Source organism: Scleropages formosus, chromosome 7 (genome assembly GCF_900964775.1).
Source record: "Scleropages formosus chromosome 7, fSclFor1.1, whole genome shotgun sequence".
Classification (NCBI taxonomy): Eukaryota; Metazoa; Chordata; class Actinopteri; order Osteoglossiformes; family Osteoglossidae; genus Scleropages; species Scleropages formosus.
Genome location: NC_041812.1, coordinates 9,087,972 through 9,103,604, shown reverse-complemented (window position 1 = coordinate 9,103,604; position 15,633 = coordinate 9,087,972). Strand labels below are relative to the sequence as shown.

At 52.0% G+C, this 15,633-nt stretch overlaps 1 protein-coding gene across 8 annotated transcripts in view; it reads right to left on the bottom strand.

Moving 5' to 3' along the window:
- Positions 1-15,633, bottom strand: part of LOC108937677 (disco-interacting protein 2 homolog C-like) — a 73,352-nt gene that overhangs the window by 31,893 nt on the left and 25,826 nt on the right. For 7 of the 8 annotated variants that reach the window (XM_029253435.1, XM_029253437.1, XM_029253436.1 and 4 more), the window contains exons 2-4: positions 6,950-7,021; positions 3,512-3,619; positions 867-992 (exon numbers count right to left, since the gene is read on the bottom strand). In XM_029253435.1, the coding sequence (XP_029109268.1) occupies positions 867-992; positions 3,512-3,619; positions 6,950-7,021 (306 nt within the window). Of the gene's footprint in view, positions 1-866; positions 993-3,511; positions 3,620-6,949; positions 7,022-11,117; positions 11,216-15,633 lie in introns of those variants that run through there. The other variant, XM_029253440.1, reaches the window with a different exon arrangement.

The following is a 15,633-nucleotide window of genomic DNA, read 5'->3' as shown; positions in this document are numbered from 1 at the left end:
AACAGGAGCGACAGGAAGTAACGGGGAAAGCGGTTGATCAAAGGAAGAGGAAGAAAGCTGCGGATCCAGTCCGGTCCACGACCGCCGTTCGTTGCTCACGCGTTTCCATCTTCGCAGCTCTGCCTTTGCAATGGAGATACTGGACTCCGCTGGGCATCTTCGCTGAAACCGGGACGGGAAAGAACCTCATCTGACGGTCCGCAGCACGTGACCGCATCTACAGCGGGGGAGGAACACCGCCCGCGTGCTCATGATTGAGTGGGGGGTGCTGCCGTACGCACGCCGCCGTCCCCCGGCACCACAGTCCTCGGGGCCTCGCTACACGCCCTCAGGCACCTGCACGCACACCTTGAGTCACGCTCTCAGAGGTACGGAAACTGCTGCCTCTCGCCAAATTTTGTATTAACGATAATTGTTAGGGAAGCATAACAAGGGCCATTTGGCTGATCACGGTGAGCAGTGTTTGTCAAGGGCTGCTGAGCTGTGCTCCATCGAAGTACACGGTTATTTCCCCACAGACCCCACACACACACACACACACACGAAAATAAAGTTGCGACAGGTCCTGGCTGTCCTCTCCACACACTTGCTTCAGTTCAACAGACCTCGTGCGTTCCGCGATCCTGAAACAGCCACGCGTGAAAGTGGGCGGGGCCGGTTCAGACACATAGCCAGTGGATGTGGGCGGAGCTAATCGAGCAGTATAAACAGGTGTAAAAGTGGGCGGTGCTAGTCCAGTCCTGCCGCTCGCCCAGACCCGTCGAACGAATTGAAACGGCACACAGGTGACGGGCCGTGCAGGTGGGAGAGGGGCGCGCGCGCACACTCGCAGTTGCAGTTGCCCCGTGTGGTTGTACATTGCTTACCTGGGGGAGTGTAAGCATCCATAGAGGTCTGCACCACCAGGGAGCGTCGTTTGGACGGCATGGGCACCGCCATCTTGCGCTCCTTATGTTTGGCCAGCGCCGCCTGCACCGCCTCCGTGTGCACATCTGGAAGACAAAAGGTGGGGGGAACATGTCGGTGCTGCTCAGGTACAGGGACCTGTCTGCACCTGGTCATCTTACGCACCTGTCTTTTACACCTGGCATAGCGAGTGCGCTTGACTTGAAGACGATGACCATTGCGTGTGCGTGTTGCAATTTTCCAACGTTCTAGCCATTTGAACATATGCGCTGGTCTTCTGGCACACCTGGGTTCACACACAGCTGGATCCCTTCAGTGCACACCTGGCCTCCTGATTTACGACACAACGAGCGCTTACGCACCCCTGGCCTGGAAGCACAGCTGCTGAGCCGTTCGCCCTTCCCGTCCAGAGGTCAGGATCTCCGCTGCGGATCCTGCGAGGGCATCGGAAGACCTGGAAAGCCCGGGCAACCCTCGCCACACCTCACCTCTTCACTCTTATACCGCAGTACTATCCCACTTAGATCCAGGAACCTCACTCAAAGGCACAAGAGCAGGGCCCTTTTGCTTGGAGTTGACCTTGCTGCCACACATGGAGGTGAACCGTCCAGCACGGCGCCGCATCCGAAACGTCGCACTTTGGCGCTCTGCAGTCGGTGCTCCGCAAACAAGGGGGTGTTGTGCGGTTCTTTCCGTTAACGGTGGGTCTTCGACCTAACCCTACCGAGCCTTGTGCGGAAACCACAGTCGGAAAACCTCGCACGGGCTCCGTCGCAGACAGCAAAATAATCACGAAAACAAACTCCAGGGAAAATGTTTGAAGTAAACCACCGAGCCCCACAAGTACTTCAAAACCAACCCAACCCTCCGAGGCTCCCTATCCACCTCCCATATAATTTCCAACGGACGCCATCCAGCCGTCATCAATACCCACTTGTCCAATGAAGGGTCATGGCAGTCCGCAGTCTATCCTGGCAGCAGAGGAAGGCAGTCCATCACGCCACACTTACATTTACTCATTTAGTCGACACCTTTCTCTAAAGTGACTTACGATGTTAAGCCATTTACAACAGTTGACCCATTTATACAGCTGGGTAACTTACTAGAGCAATTTAAGGCGAGCACCTTGATCAAAGGTCCTACAGCTGGAGGTGGGATTCAAACCAGCAACCTTTGCACCCAAAGCAACTCCAATCAGTGCGCTACCAGCTGCCCATGACAGCGGAACACTTTTAAAGTGAAATAGGGTGAGCAGCGTGAAACACTAAGGGCAGTGTGTGTGTGTGAGAGAGAGAGAGAGAGAGAGAGAGAGAGAGAGAGAGAGAGAGAGAGAGACACTGGGGAAGAGGCCTTCCACCGGGGTTAGTGCTTCTCCAGCTGTTCTGGACACTGTCCAGCTCCGCCAACCGCCTCCAGCTGGACGGCCGCACCCACCATTTAGCGCGGAGCCCTTGAACGGGCAGCCTGGCAGCGGGAGCAGCATTCCTGCTTGTTTTTAGGAAAAATGCTCCGCGCTCAGACCCGCCGTAAATCGCCCTCCGTCCGACACAGACTGGATCCTGTTATTCTCCCGCCGCGGAAGCTGGACGTACCGGGAGGAAACGTGACGGCGACGCGTCCCGCCGACCAATACAAACAAAGGCACGGGAAATGCGGTGTATGGAAAACCGTGATAAATGGTCCGCGTCGTGGCAAAGAGAACAAACCGCAGCGCAAAGCACGGTTTGTCAGGGTGGAACGAGCAGATCAGGAAGAGAGCGAACACCTTCCACTGTTTTACATTTTAACTTCCTGTTTTGAAATTCAGAGCGAAGATGAGTATCCGGAGCCAGGCGACCGACACCCTCGAACCTCTAGAAGTTCGGCCATCGGGTCTGGAAGATCAGCCCTTCAATGGAACGCGGTGGCGGCAGCAACAGATCGCAGCGCAACACCAACAGGTGGCGCATCGGTGAAGGAGCCGAGGAGCAAAGACCCTGAATGCGCAAATCGCTGTTGGACCACTGCTGCCTGCCTTGTCCAAATAAGAGACCTTCCATCTTCTGCACAAGTGAAAATATTCACTTTCATAAATAGCTCAAAGAGTCTCTCTTCAAAATGATTATAGACTATATTTTCTTGCTAAGCTGACATAGGAACATAGGTGTGTGTCCTTGCTTGAATACTGGGAAGGATTCAGCAGCTCTGAGGGACAGAGGGAGTTTGTTCCAACACATCTGAGCTAAAAGTGAGAATCTGCAGACTTTTGATTGCGGGGGGGCAGGAAGTGTCCAGAAGTGGAGGAACACAGTGTCCCTGCTGCACTGTAGGAGAGACCAGGTCCAGAAGGGATTAGGAACTTTGATGGTGGTGTATTTTTGGAGAAAAGGGCATGTAAACCGACAAGAGGTGGAAAGGCAGCGGTGAACCTCTGGGTTGAGGTTCAAAGGCCCCTGTGTAACCTGTGCTTTGGAACCTGTGTTTCAGAGTCAAACAGTGGAAGACCTCATCTCCTGCAGGTCTCACTCACAAACCCCTCACTCATATATCACAAGGTATAGATGATAAAAAGATCTGCAGCCTTATGGGTTCCTCCTATTTGTGTGTGTGCGTGTGCGCGACCTACCTGACCGATACCGCTCATCCCTGGACCCCGAGGAGCAGCGCCGGTACCGCGAGGAGGAGGACGGGGTGACGGGGGCTCGGCGCTCCAGTGGCACAGACGGTTCAACCCCTGGGGCAGACAGAGAGGAACATGGTCAGAAAGCATGGCCCCGCCCACTGGAATGGCCCCGCCCACTGGGATACCCTACATCATGCACGATTCTGGGCATCACAAGGAAGCAGCCAACAGCTGTTCTATCAGCCTCAGAGTGTAGCCACATGGTGGCAGAGCACCGCGGAGGTGTGACCCCAGTCCCCTACTGTCAGATAGGTGCAAGACACCCCAGCACACCCCCGAGACGTCACGTTCCCATCCGTGTAGCGCGAGTCATTCTGAAGACACTTAAAGGACCTCGGCGAGATACCAGGCGCCTCCTTTTCTACATCTCGTCCCCTTAAACCACACAGGGGGCAGGATCCGTCAGGCAACGCAATGCGCTATTCACCCGCGTACACCCACTGGCCTGCAGGGGTCACTGTAAACAATTAGGGGAAACGGAACAGAGGCATGTGACCAGCTGAGCCAAAACAGATCTATTTTCAGTATTACCAATTCACCATTTTAACAATTTTGTCCAGGCTCACTTGCAATGTGATGTTTGTACACTGAGCTACTTACACTGCTTTACCCATTCATACAGCTGAGTAATTTTTACTGTACAAATTTAAGATAAGTACCTTGATCAAGGGAACTACAACAGGAGGGAGGATTTGAACCCGAGTCCTTCGATTGCAAGACGAGGGCTGTTACCGCTACGCCGCCTACTGCCCCATATTGCAGCTCCTTGGGCAGCACAGCAGAGACTCAAACCGAGGTGCCCACAGCACGGTACGAAGCGATTCACCAGGATGGTGGCTGGGAATACCGGGCTTTTCGAACGGACCGAATTCCGCGATCCTTCCGGGCATCGCCGCAAATCCCCTCCGCTCCCGCCCCGAGCCCTTCCCGATTTCCCATGATACGGCAGGTGGGACGAGCCGGCGAAACTGACCCCCCCCCCCCCAGCTGGCTCATTTCATCGGATGCAGGCAGACGCAGCTAATTTAAGCCCGAAACTTAATACGAGAACATGCTGGCTCTGCTCACATCAGAAACGACACTTATGCATCTCGCTGGATAAATCAGTTTATCCGTCATTAGCACTTGGGCAATATTGCCCGTCGAGAAGCAGGCGTGGAAATAAATGAGCATCGCCCTGGAAAACATCACGCTGGCGGGAGACTGTAAACGTGCACAGACTCGGGAGCCACGAGGTCATTACTTCTGAACGCACCGGTTATGAAATGCGAAAGAAAAACCATTAAAAAATACATCAAGGCCTTCATTGAAAATCTTCATTTTAACGTTAAGAAGTTATTAAATGTCCCGTCGTCAGCGATCGTCGAAGGTAACGGGTCCACTTTCGAATTCCGGCATCCGTTTGGACCCCCAGCTCTAGGAAACATCTGCCGAGTTGAGCAAAAGGTGCTCCCCTTACACGGGAGCTCACGTCTCCAGACCCATCAGCTTCCGCCAACAATTTGCCACTGAACGTTTCGCACGAGGAGTCAGTGGGTGTGTGAGGAACACAGGTACAAAGTGCCTCCTTTTCATTATTATAGGCCCACGATTTGTCAGCGAACCTCTCTCACGGTGCGCATTCAGGGCCACGTGGCTGGGCCGATAACAGTCGGCACGATGCACTTCGTACCTGGGTACTTTACACATCCGCCGGCTCCTCGGCTTACGCACGCCACCGAGTATGGAAGTCGTATTCGTACTTCAATTTATTGGCAAATCCAGTCACTTTCACGAGTTTTCCTTCAGTGACTAATAAAGTCCTTATCTTGCACTAATTAATATAACACAGTAATAAAGTACCTATCCTATTCTATGCTATCCCACCACTATGTTACATTCAGTAAAATGTCAGTAATACACGTCAGTCCATTTATTCACTGGTTAGGTTCTGTAAAAATCTCGAACGTACATCAATAAAATACTTTGTAAGAGTTCATTTTAGTATTATATTTAATGAATATGCACACATAAGACATATTATTGAACATTATATATACAAATATGTATATATTTAATATTTTCTTTAAATTAATGAGCTACAATAAAATTAAAATAATTAAAAATGACTGAAAGCAAAGTAATTTCCACAAACTCCTATCCGATGCCAGTTACTGAGTGATTCATCCCATAACCACGTGCAACGTTCCTCGTCTTATTATCGATCACCAACACTCAGGAACACCAGACCTAAGCTGCAAACACCGCGGAAGCGAGTTGAATTAAGGCAGTCCAACCCACTGTTCTGGTCACGTGCTCTTTACTGCCATCTATTGGCTCGGAAAGTAAACGCAGGCACATTCGCCGTGCGACACACACACACACACACACACACACACACACACACACACACACACACACACACACACAGTGGACGTACACTTTTCAAGGGACTGTGCTGCAGTTGCTGGGAAACTGCATTCCACCTCGATCTCTGTGCTTAGATTCTTAAAATCTGCAAAGTTACTTAGATTCTGGAACATTCCTCACAGCACAACCGCAGAAGCTCGTGGCCAATCCCACTTCTCGGCCTCCAAAGGATTTCTGTCACGAACCTCATTCAGCAACCTGTTGGCAGATTCCTGGGACTGAAACCCAACAACACGTTCCGCCGACCGAGGCATCGCGGTGTGTCTGTTGCCATGACAACAGAGGATGACAGATGTCTCTCCCCAGAGACAAAACCGTACTCCAGGTAGACAAGAGAAGAGGAGTTCTCCATTCTGCAGCCGTGCAGCCGGCTGTAAACGCAGCGGTTCCGTGCCGCAGGTGCTCAGAATAAAAAATAACTGATCTACTCATTAACATAAATTTAGTACCGTAACAGCATATTATAGCTCTCAATTAAAAATCAAATAACTACAGATAAGCGTTCCTCTGTGCTCCTCTGGCCTTAAAATACACATTTGGTGTTCATGTTTAATCCGATGCCCACATATTTCTACATTACGGAACAATAACGGCACGCCCTTCTCACTGGCTGGTCCACAAACAGAAGCCTCAAATTCCCCAGAGGACTCTAGGAAAATGGCCCCGCTGGCAGAAACGCTGCGGCCGAGTGGCAGCGGGATGATAAATGGAGGCGCGCAGGAGGGAACGGGAGTCTCGACGCTCCCGCAGACACACTGGAGTCCAGGCCAAGCGCCTTTATTAAAAACTCCAGACAGGGAGTCGGGGAGACGAGCAGATCGTCGCCCGCGGTGTCCGACCAGGCGCGCTCTTTCCTCCGAGCGCAAGTCACGTGGGTGACAAATGTTGATCTTCGGGGGGGGGGGGGGGTCCTGCCTTCATCAGATCGACCGCGTTGCGAGCTGAACCGACAACGCCCCGCCCCGGTGCTACCTGGTGGCTGCGGGAGGTAGGCGCCGATCAGTTTGGCCCTCTTCTTCTCGTAGCCTTTCTGTGTGATGTCACCTGCCGACGAGAGGGAAACAGCAGTCAGGGGACAGGAATGGTCAGCGGAGGTTCGGGGTTGGGGGGGGGGGGTCTTTAATTCGCAGGTGAAAATTTTGCCACCGAATTCAAAAAATAAATTGTAATTGTGGGGGAAAGAAAAAACACAAAGCACCCCGCTTAATAATAAAGGGCTCTATTAAAAATTGACGACGTGCCGCCTTATACATTATATAAACGGGGGCTGACGCATCGCCGTGTCTTTCAAATGTTGCACTTTTTGTGTGAAACTTTTTCCGTGAAACGCACCGTGTCTCTATTTGTTCCCTTAAGCAACTTCAGTCTCGAACGCAAGTTCACTTTTTAATCCTCTCCCAGCCATTGCAGTGTACATTTGTTCTTTGTGCATCTCATGTTCACGTACAAATATTGTTTCTAATTACATGAAAGTGATAAGAAACATATGATAAAAATAGTCTGTATGCATCTATGTATTGTTTATATATATATGAAATATTACATATATATCGTTACATATGTACCTTTATTAATTGCGTAATGGAGATCTAAGGGGTGCTGACCCCAAGGAAGGTGGAGACACAGCGACGCTCCACGTTCTCCTATGTGCTACAAAGCCTGGAACGCTAACCGCCCAGGATCTCACTCTCAGGCCCCAGCAAATTCGCTGCCTGATGCAACATAAAAAAAAAGAAAAAAAAGAAAAAAAAAAAAAAAAAAAAACCCTCAAATTATGTTCTCATTGGAAAGTCTGAGGAGTGTTTTCCGAACGGGGCGCTGGACCGCAAACCGCTGCTGACACAGAGTCCCGCGGAACTGCTGAAGTCACACCGGGACACGGGCAAAACTGCCGTCCAGCTCGCTCCCGCCGGCCATTCGGACCCGGAGCAAGGGACAGTCCTCCTACCGAAGCCTCCGGAAATATCCCGTCTTTCCTCTTCGCTCAGCAAAGTTCCGTTTAAATCGACATAATGATGTCACTTAATTTTGTATTCATATCCGGCAGTTCTGAATACATGAATGGGACTGTGAATGAAGTAAGATATGATGTAAACTACTTAGCGTGATTTTCCCATTTATGCAGCAGGGTAATTTTTACTGTATCAGTTCAAGGGAAGTGCCTTGATCAGGGCTACTAGAGCAAGAGCAGGAATTCAAAGCCGGCTCCTATGATAGGAAGGCAAAACCTAAGCACTATGCCCCCTGGTGACCCCAATATATTACTAAACACACACACACACAGCCCACTAAAGCGAACATGCCGCGTTATTCAGAAGTAGCGCGGACAGAGAGAAGCAGAACCCCGAACCCAAGGCCAGGGTCCGAGGCCGGACCGCAAGAGGACGCGACGCGTGCCTCCCATCGCGGACACGGACCCACCGCGTTCGCGTCGGCGCCTATGAAAGTTTTCACCCAAAAGACTGGTCACGTTATACCGAAGGGACTTATTTGATTTGGCATCACCGTTGCGTGAATTTGGAAACGCCTCTCCGCACGCACGCTGCCCTGCGTAATAAATTCCCCTTGGGCCACTCAAACAAATAACGAGCACGATATTGAAATGCTGAAGTGGTTTTCACTAAAACGTACATCACCGCCACCGCCAACAACCGCCCCACAGTTACATAAAGCAATTCACACAGCATGAATAATACAAACAAAACAAAGTGAATTCAACATACATATGCATACACCAGACGGGTGATTATTTCGACTATGACATCATTCTCGAAAAAGGGCAGACGGCGTGCGATTTACTCTTTGATTTCGCCGTGTAATCGGAACCGCGATTATCATAATTCTCTAATTGGAACGTGCGCTCTGCATAAAAGCAATATCCACCGGAGAGTCGGCGTACCGTAGTTAAGGTGCTGCGGCTATGTGTGGCGGGAGCGCGGCTTCATTCACGCTTTCTAACGGAATTTACAGCGCATAATTCCGCGCGAAAAGGCCCACGTTCGCAGAGCGCGGCAGCGTCCGGAGGCACGGCAGAGTGAAAACGCACACGAGCAAATCCTTTCTGAACCATTCGCAGGACAACATACACCAACTCGCAAGCTGTGCATTTTCAAAGGCACCAACATTCCCTTCTCACCTCTTTTATAGAACCGCTGCCCGCGATGCAACGAACGTGAGCTGTGCTTACCCTCCGAGCCCATAGGTGGCAGTAGAGAGGACACGACCGGAACGGCACCGCGGAACCGGCTCGATTCGACCCGCCGTCACAGCGTTCGCAGCTTGTGTCCGGTGTTCCCAAGTGTCGGCGATCAACAGCGAGATGAGGAACCCTGCACTTTTACTGGATGAATCAGCGAATTTTCAGAGATTTTTACTGTCAGTTGCTTTAATTTTTATTGTTGCTTTAAGTTAATTAAAGTGTGGCAAAGTACTTTTTTTATTATTTTTTTTTTTATTTACTGTAGCTATCTCAGATTGTACACAGCACCCAAACGGTGAACAACTGGAGGGACATCTGTATTATTAACCTTGATTGCGACTGATTGGTAAAAGTGACGCTGGAGTTACAAACAATTTGAGTTACAAACAGACTTCCTGACCGTGACGGTAGGGCGAAGAGCCGGTTTATTTCTTAAGATGGGTTGTATACATCAGGATTTAGTGGGCAGAGAGCTGAACTTTAGACCTCAGTGCTCTTGGTTCAGATCCCAGAAGGGAACTGCACCACTGTGACCCAGAGGAAGGAATGTCAGTAAAATGGAAAGCTGTAAAGCAGTAGGACCGCGAGCTGTGAAAGACGACTTTAACTCCTGGGCTGAAAGACTCGGCTAAACAAATAAATTAAGGAAAGCCCCCCCCCCCCCCCACACACCACACATGCAGCGGGGGCCAGGCCTAAAAATGGCCAACACGGCGGCAGCGGGTCCAAGAGGAGTGCTCGGCTCTTGGAATTCCATTCCTTTCCTCCCTGCGGAATGTCGGCGGGCGGAGGGGGCGCGGCGCCCAGCCGCTGGCGTTAAAGTAAACACCGGGGACGTGAGAGCGACGCGCAGGGTCTCTCGCTATTGTTTATTAACGCGGGGAGCCTACAAGAAGTCGCCATTTTAGGCGTCAACGCCACGACTCCGCCCACCTCCATCACACCGCGCGGGCTTATATGGTCATCAGGCAAGTGGAACGCAGGCGAGCAGGGTACCGCGGTACTTGGAAAAGAAAAAGAATGACAAAAAGGAGCAGACTGCTTTTGAGCCTTATTAAGACATATTCATATTTACTATTATGACAAACGGGTAGCAAAAGTGTGCCTTTTTGTCTTAGTTAAATAGCTGTGGCACAAATGACTCCCCACACACACACGGTTCCAAAAATAAGAACCACGGTTGACGGCTCAGGACAGTAGGCAAATGTGTCTCTATTTAAATGAGGCCAATAACATTTCCATTGTGTCCCAAAACAGAGGAGAAAAGAAAACGCCCCTGATACGTTACACTTATTACACTCTCGCTTCATCTTTTCTGCAGCCAATAAGGCACAAAACACGTCGCCAAATGAGATCCGGACGCGCTCGTTCGGCGCAATCCGACCGAGCTCGCGGGGAGCCGCCGTCCCCCAACTATCGCGAGACGTAAACGAGCCGGGAGTCGGCCGCGGCGAGATCGTCATTCCTCCCGGAATCCCGTCACGGGGCAGGAACGCGGAGCGGCGCCGCCGGACTCGTCCCACGGCGGTCGGGAGGAGCGGAGCGAGCGGCGCGCCCCGGAGGGAGGCCACCGAGCGACGGTCGGCGCAACCCGGGCCTCAAACCAAACGCGTGCTGTCGGGAGTCCGCATCCGGGCGAGCCCGGTTCTGCCTCGATCGAGGGTTCCGCAGCAGGAAATCTGAACCCGAACCCTTTGAGCGCAAGGTGGCGGCTCTAGGCACTATGCCACCTGCTGGTGACATTTACCGATCCGTCCAACGGTCAGCACCGGGCAAGTCCACTGGTCGGGAGATACTGAGCAAACGGATGTTGGGGCATAAAACGTGGACTCGTGAACTTCTCTGACCGTCCACTGCGCGGGGACGCAAGGGTGCCGCCGCGCATTCATGCTCGCCCTCACGCTTCGCACGTAGCACGTTGCCACGAAAAGGTGAACTTACCGAACATGTCCAGCGGAGCAGGACGCACCTGGAAACTCGGGGCGATCAGAATGTCAGCACCACCCTGGAGCGAGAAAGCCACACGGAGCGTGGAGTCCACAGCCTTTGACGGCAGGCAGCGACGAGCGCCCAGCAGACGGACACACGCGCTCTCTCTCACACGCACACACACACGGAGCTGAAGTGTAGGAGGCTCCGGAGACCTGATTTGCATCCACAAACACACACCTGGAACCCTCGCACAGGGCAGAGCCGTACGGAAAACGGAACCTCCGTCCAACCGCAGCAGGAAGGGGTCCGCGCGTCGCTCCAGCGGCGGGACGGCCGAGTGCGTTCCGAGTGCGTCGAGAACAAGCGCAAACAAACAAACTAGAACACACGCGTCGGACACGTGGGCGTGTCTCAGAAGCTCCAGGGAACCGGGCTGACTCCACAACAAGGTCGGGGGACGCTCGGGAGGCCTCGATCATTAGCGCGATCCTGCCGGTCGGTGCGGAATATTCCGGCCCTTTCAAACGGAAACTGAAGAGTCGGGCGATGAGCGAAAACACGCCGCAGCAAAACCGAACACGTCGCACGTGCTTCCGTTTGTCTGCTTTTCGAGGCTCTCAGCGCAGACGCATCGCGGGAGGCCGAAGCCCCGCCCACCCGGAGGGTCAGGTACTATATTATCCGCCGGAAGTGTTAATGTGCAGACGGGAGCCTCCGAAGTAAGCCCGACCCGCAGAATACCACACGCAGTCCAACGATGACCCCTGAAGTGCCCGTGATGATCGCGACAGCAGTGGACCATCTCCTCAGGAGCTGGATGTATGAGGAAACCAGAGCAACAGCTTCACAGCAACAAGGAGTTCAGCAGGAACCCCCTCACAACGATGTCACAAAGAGATCGCAATTAATTCTTCCGAGTCGGATAGTGGGCCACGTCTCACTGTACCCCAGTGACGGCGGCACACGAACCCCATGTTTAATGTTTACAAGCGCGATAAACAATACAAATATGAATGAAAGAATTGGTCAAGGGTCTGAATAACTGTGCAAGACACTACATTTACATACTGTATATATGTGCATATACATTTATGCGTGTAAAGCAAAGTGAAGCATAAGACGAATAACTGAAAATCCGTAAAGACGAGAGCGAAGGAGACGGGGTCCTACAGAGGTCCGATCTACCGCGTTTCACAAAACAAAGCGCCCCGCAGCTCAGAGTACAATCCCCAACGATAGAGCGCAACGATCCAATCGGAAGAGGATACGTCCCCGCTGACCAATCAGAGCAGAGCGTGTGTTATTCAAATTCGCCCTCAAGGTCAACTGTCACATTTGACAGTTGGGTCGACAATAAAGGGGTAATTTACATGGACAAGGGGCACGTTCTCTTTTTTTACTCTTCATATCCCTTCCATGTTTCTCAGCACAATGTGGTAATTATTAACAGAGCCTCACCGTGAGTCAGTGAGCCACACACACACACACACACACACACACACACACACACACACACACACACACACACACACACACAGCTGCTTTCCACACAGGAATAAGACTGAAAGGAGAGCTGCCGCAAGGATTAAAATGTACTTTTTAAATCTAATCGTGTCATGAATTAGTGCAGTAATAATATTCTGGCGCTCAACCTGCACACGTTCATAACGCACCGGGCGCAAAGAGCCTCGCCGCAAAGGAACGGCGTGCGTTCGGCCAAGGGTGCCGTGCGGGAGCGGGTACGAACGCGGGAACGTGAAGTTCTCGGACCGGGAAGAAAGGGCACCGTTCATTAATTGCTGGCAGTATAGGAGAGTCTTTAGAGCCAACCGTGACACGGAGGAAACCCCCAAGATCACGGGGCAGAATGAGCGTGGGGTAAAGCCGCTACGAGACAGACGGACCGTGAGGAGGACTCGCTGCGGGGCAGAGTGACCGTGGGGCACATTGACCATGCCGTGCGCCTTAACGAGAAGCATCACCATGGTGACGGAGAGACCATCGCCAGGCCGAAGGCCTTCGTACGAGAAAGAGCCGTCGTCAGACGAGCCCTTCGCTGCTGACCGGGACCACCCGAGGCGTGTGTTATGGTTACCCCGGTACCCGCAGCCCAGAGAGAAGCTGGACAGTGGAGACCTACAGTGTTGCTAGAGGAAAAGAGCAGCCCCATGTCATCCAGACCGGTCTGGGAGTCCCTGGGTCTAAAGAGCCTTTCGTTCCACCTTTTTGTATGTTCTTGTAAGAAACGGACCCTAAGAGAAACAGGACCGCAGAGGAGGAAGCGGTCCAGACTGCGCGGCACAGCACACGGTCAGGCTGCTCCGTCAACCTGAGGATGACCGTAGCATCGGATTACAGAGGTACCCCAGGCAATCAAGGGCAGGCAGATGCCGAGGGCGACGTGCAGGCGTGGGGCCGCTGCATATACAGCTAATGGCTCATGCAGGATTAGGGTTAAACGCATCTGCTCGCGACGCGGGTGCGTGATTCGAGGAGTGGGCGGCCGGCCAATCTCCTCAACGCGTCCAAAATTAGACGAGACCCCAAAACGTCTTTACCTTCATGAATTAGAATTCTGATCATTTTAAAGTGCTCTCTCGCCCATTTATTTCCACGGTTTTAGACACGGTCAGGGCATGGTCGCAGTGACCACTCGGGTGATTTTTGTGGTAAGAGAGGGTACGCACATGGTTTACCATCACCTTCTTCCACATGTCTTTGGGTTGCAAACATGCATACAGCATGCAATTGCTGCCCACTTTTGAGCAGGATTCGAACCCACACCAGAATGCGCAGCTCAAGCACTGAGCCACATATTAATAATAATGATTATAATAATAATAATAATAATGTCCTATTACATCGTCTCCAGCCGTGTAGAGGGAACACTACACACGCAGACACACGCACAAGTGTAAAAAGGGCCGAGCAGCTGATCCATGTCAGACGGCTTCTCCCAGTCGCTGAGAGGAGCTCGAGAAACGCTCCAACCGCTGCTTCCAACGTGTCAACTGGAGCGAATCGGCTTCCCTGCCTCCCCGCTCCAATTTGCATCGCGTCCAGAATTTTGATTCCACCACTTTATTGCTTCAAGGAATATATTTCTTCTTCGACTCTCCTCCCGCAACAGCTGTGAGCGCTGTAAACAGCAACGCAAATCTGATTTATATTCTCCTCACGGTCACGCCCGACACGCTACACAGTTCAGGGTGAGACCGAGAACTGGGGTAGGGTCCTCAAGAATGGTCACGATACCGGAAAATGAGGCGGTCTGTCTCTCCGGAGTTACGGTGACCAACCCGTCAATAAAAGGACCGGTTTGAGTCTGTATCTCTCTACGGAGCTCCCGGTCCAGGTCACGGTCACATTTCACCCGGTCTTCTGCAGCTGCCACCCGTCTGGTCTTCCAGCCGCACCGTCAAGCCCCTGCAGCTGATACCCAATGCTGCTGTTCAAGCTGTATGTCTCCAATAGTGTCCTGTAGTGCAGAATTCTGGTTAAGGTTCATAAGATGGTCAAAGAATCAGCACCTGATCACTCCCGACACACCAGCAGGACTGTGCTCCTCAACCTCTTTATGAGGCACACTCAGCAGGTGTTCACAATGAAAAGGCTGTTGGTTCTCAGTTTTTGTCCTGATGTGGTAGAATGAGCTCCCTCTGTCCCTCAGAGCTGCTGAATCGCTCCCGGCATCCAAGAAGGGTCTCAAATCCATCTCTTTCATCGCAAACTCTCTCTTGATTTCCTGACATCTGCATAAATGAGTTCAACACCATCTGCTACGATCATGTCCGTGTTTGCTATCTGAATGTCACTTCTATAGGCAGCTGGGGAGGGATGTGACCCAGCAACATGGTGGTATCAGACAGACAAGCTGGACGTCGACAATCCTGCGTCTGTGCCTAAAGCTCTTTCTCTGCTGCTGATGCACTTTTCTTCGCACTGCGTTGTACATCGCATTAGAGAGACGAGTCCGATAAACAAATAAATGGTTGCAGGTTCAATCCCCATACAGGGCTTTGGTTGCAGACACGTACTTTAAATGCTGGTTGAAGATATGCTACAATATAGCAAACAACACAAATCATGTGTATTATAATTGAGTGTCCCCAGCTAATTAAGAACACAAGTGGAGCTTGACTGTTCAAAGAGTGTACATTAAACCCCCCCATTACCACCATCGCCAACTTTAAATGGAACCCAAATTCCTGAGGTCGAGTCCCGCCTGCAGTCCGGATACGCTCCCTGCTGGACGGCTGCTGGCTCGGTGCCCGCCAGTCCCCAGGTTGGGTTACCGCGGTTCGCGCAACCAGAGGCCAAACGAGGTGGGAAAGATAAATGCACGACTGTGCGAGTGCGCGTGTGTGTGTGTGTACGCGGCGTTAAACACGTTGCACGGGCATCTAACTGCACCCACCATTTCACAGAAGCGCACGTTCTGCCAGACCAGAAGCGAGCCGAGAGCGCATTCCTCCGGTCAGCCGTGCAGCGGGCGGGAGGGGAACAGCTGCAGCGTCGAGTTCCC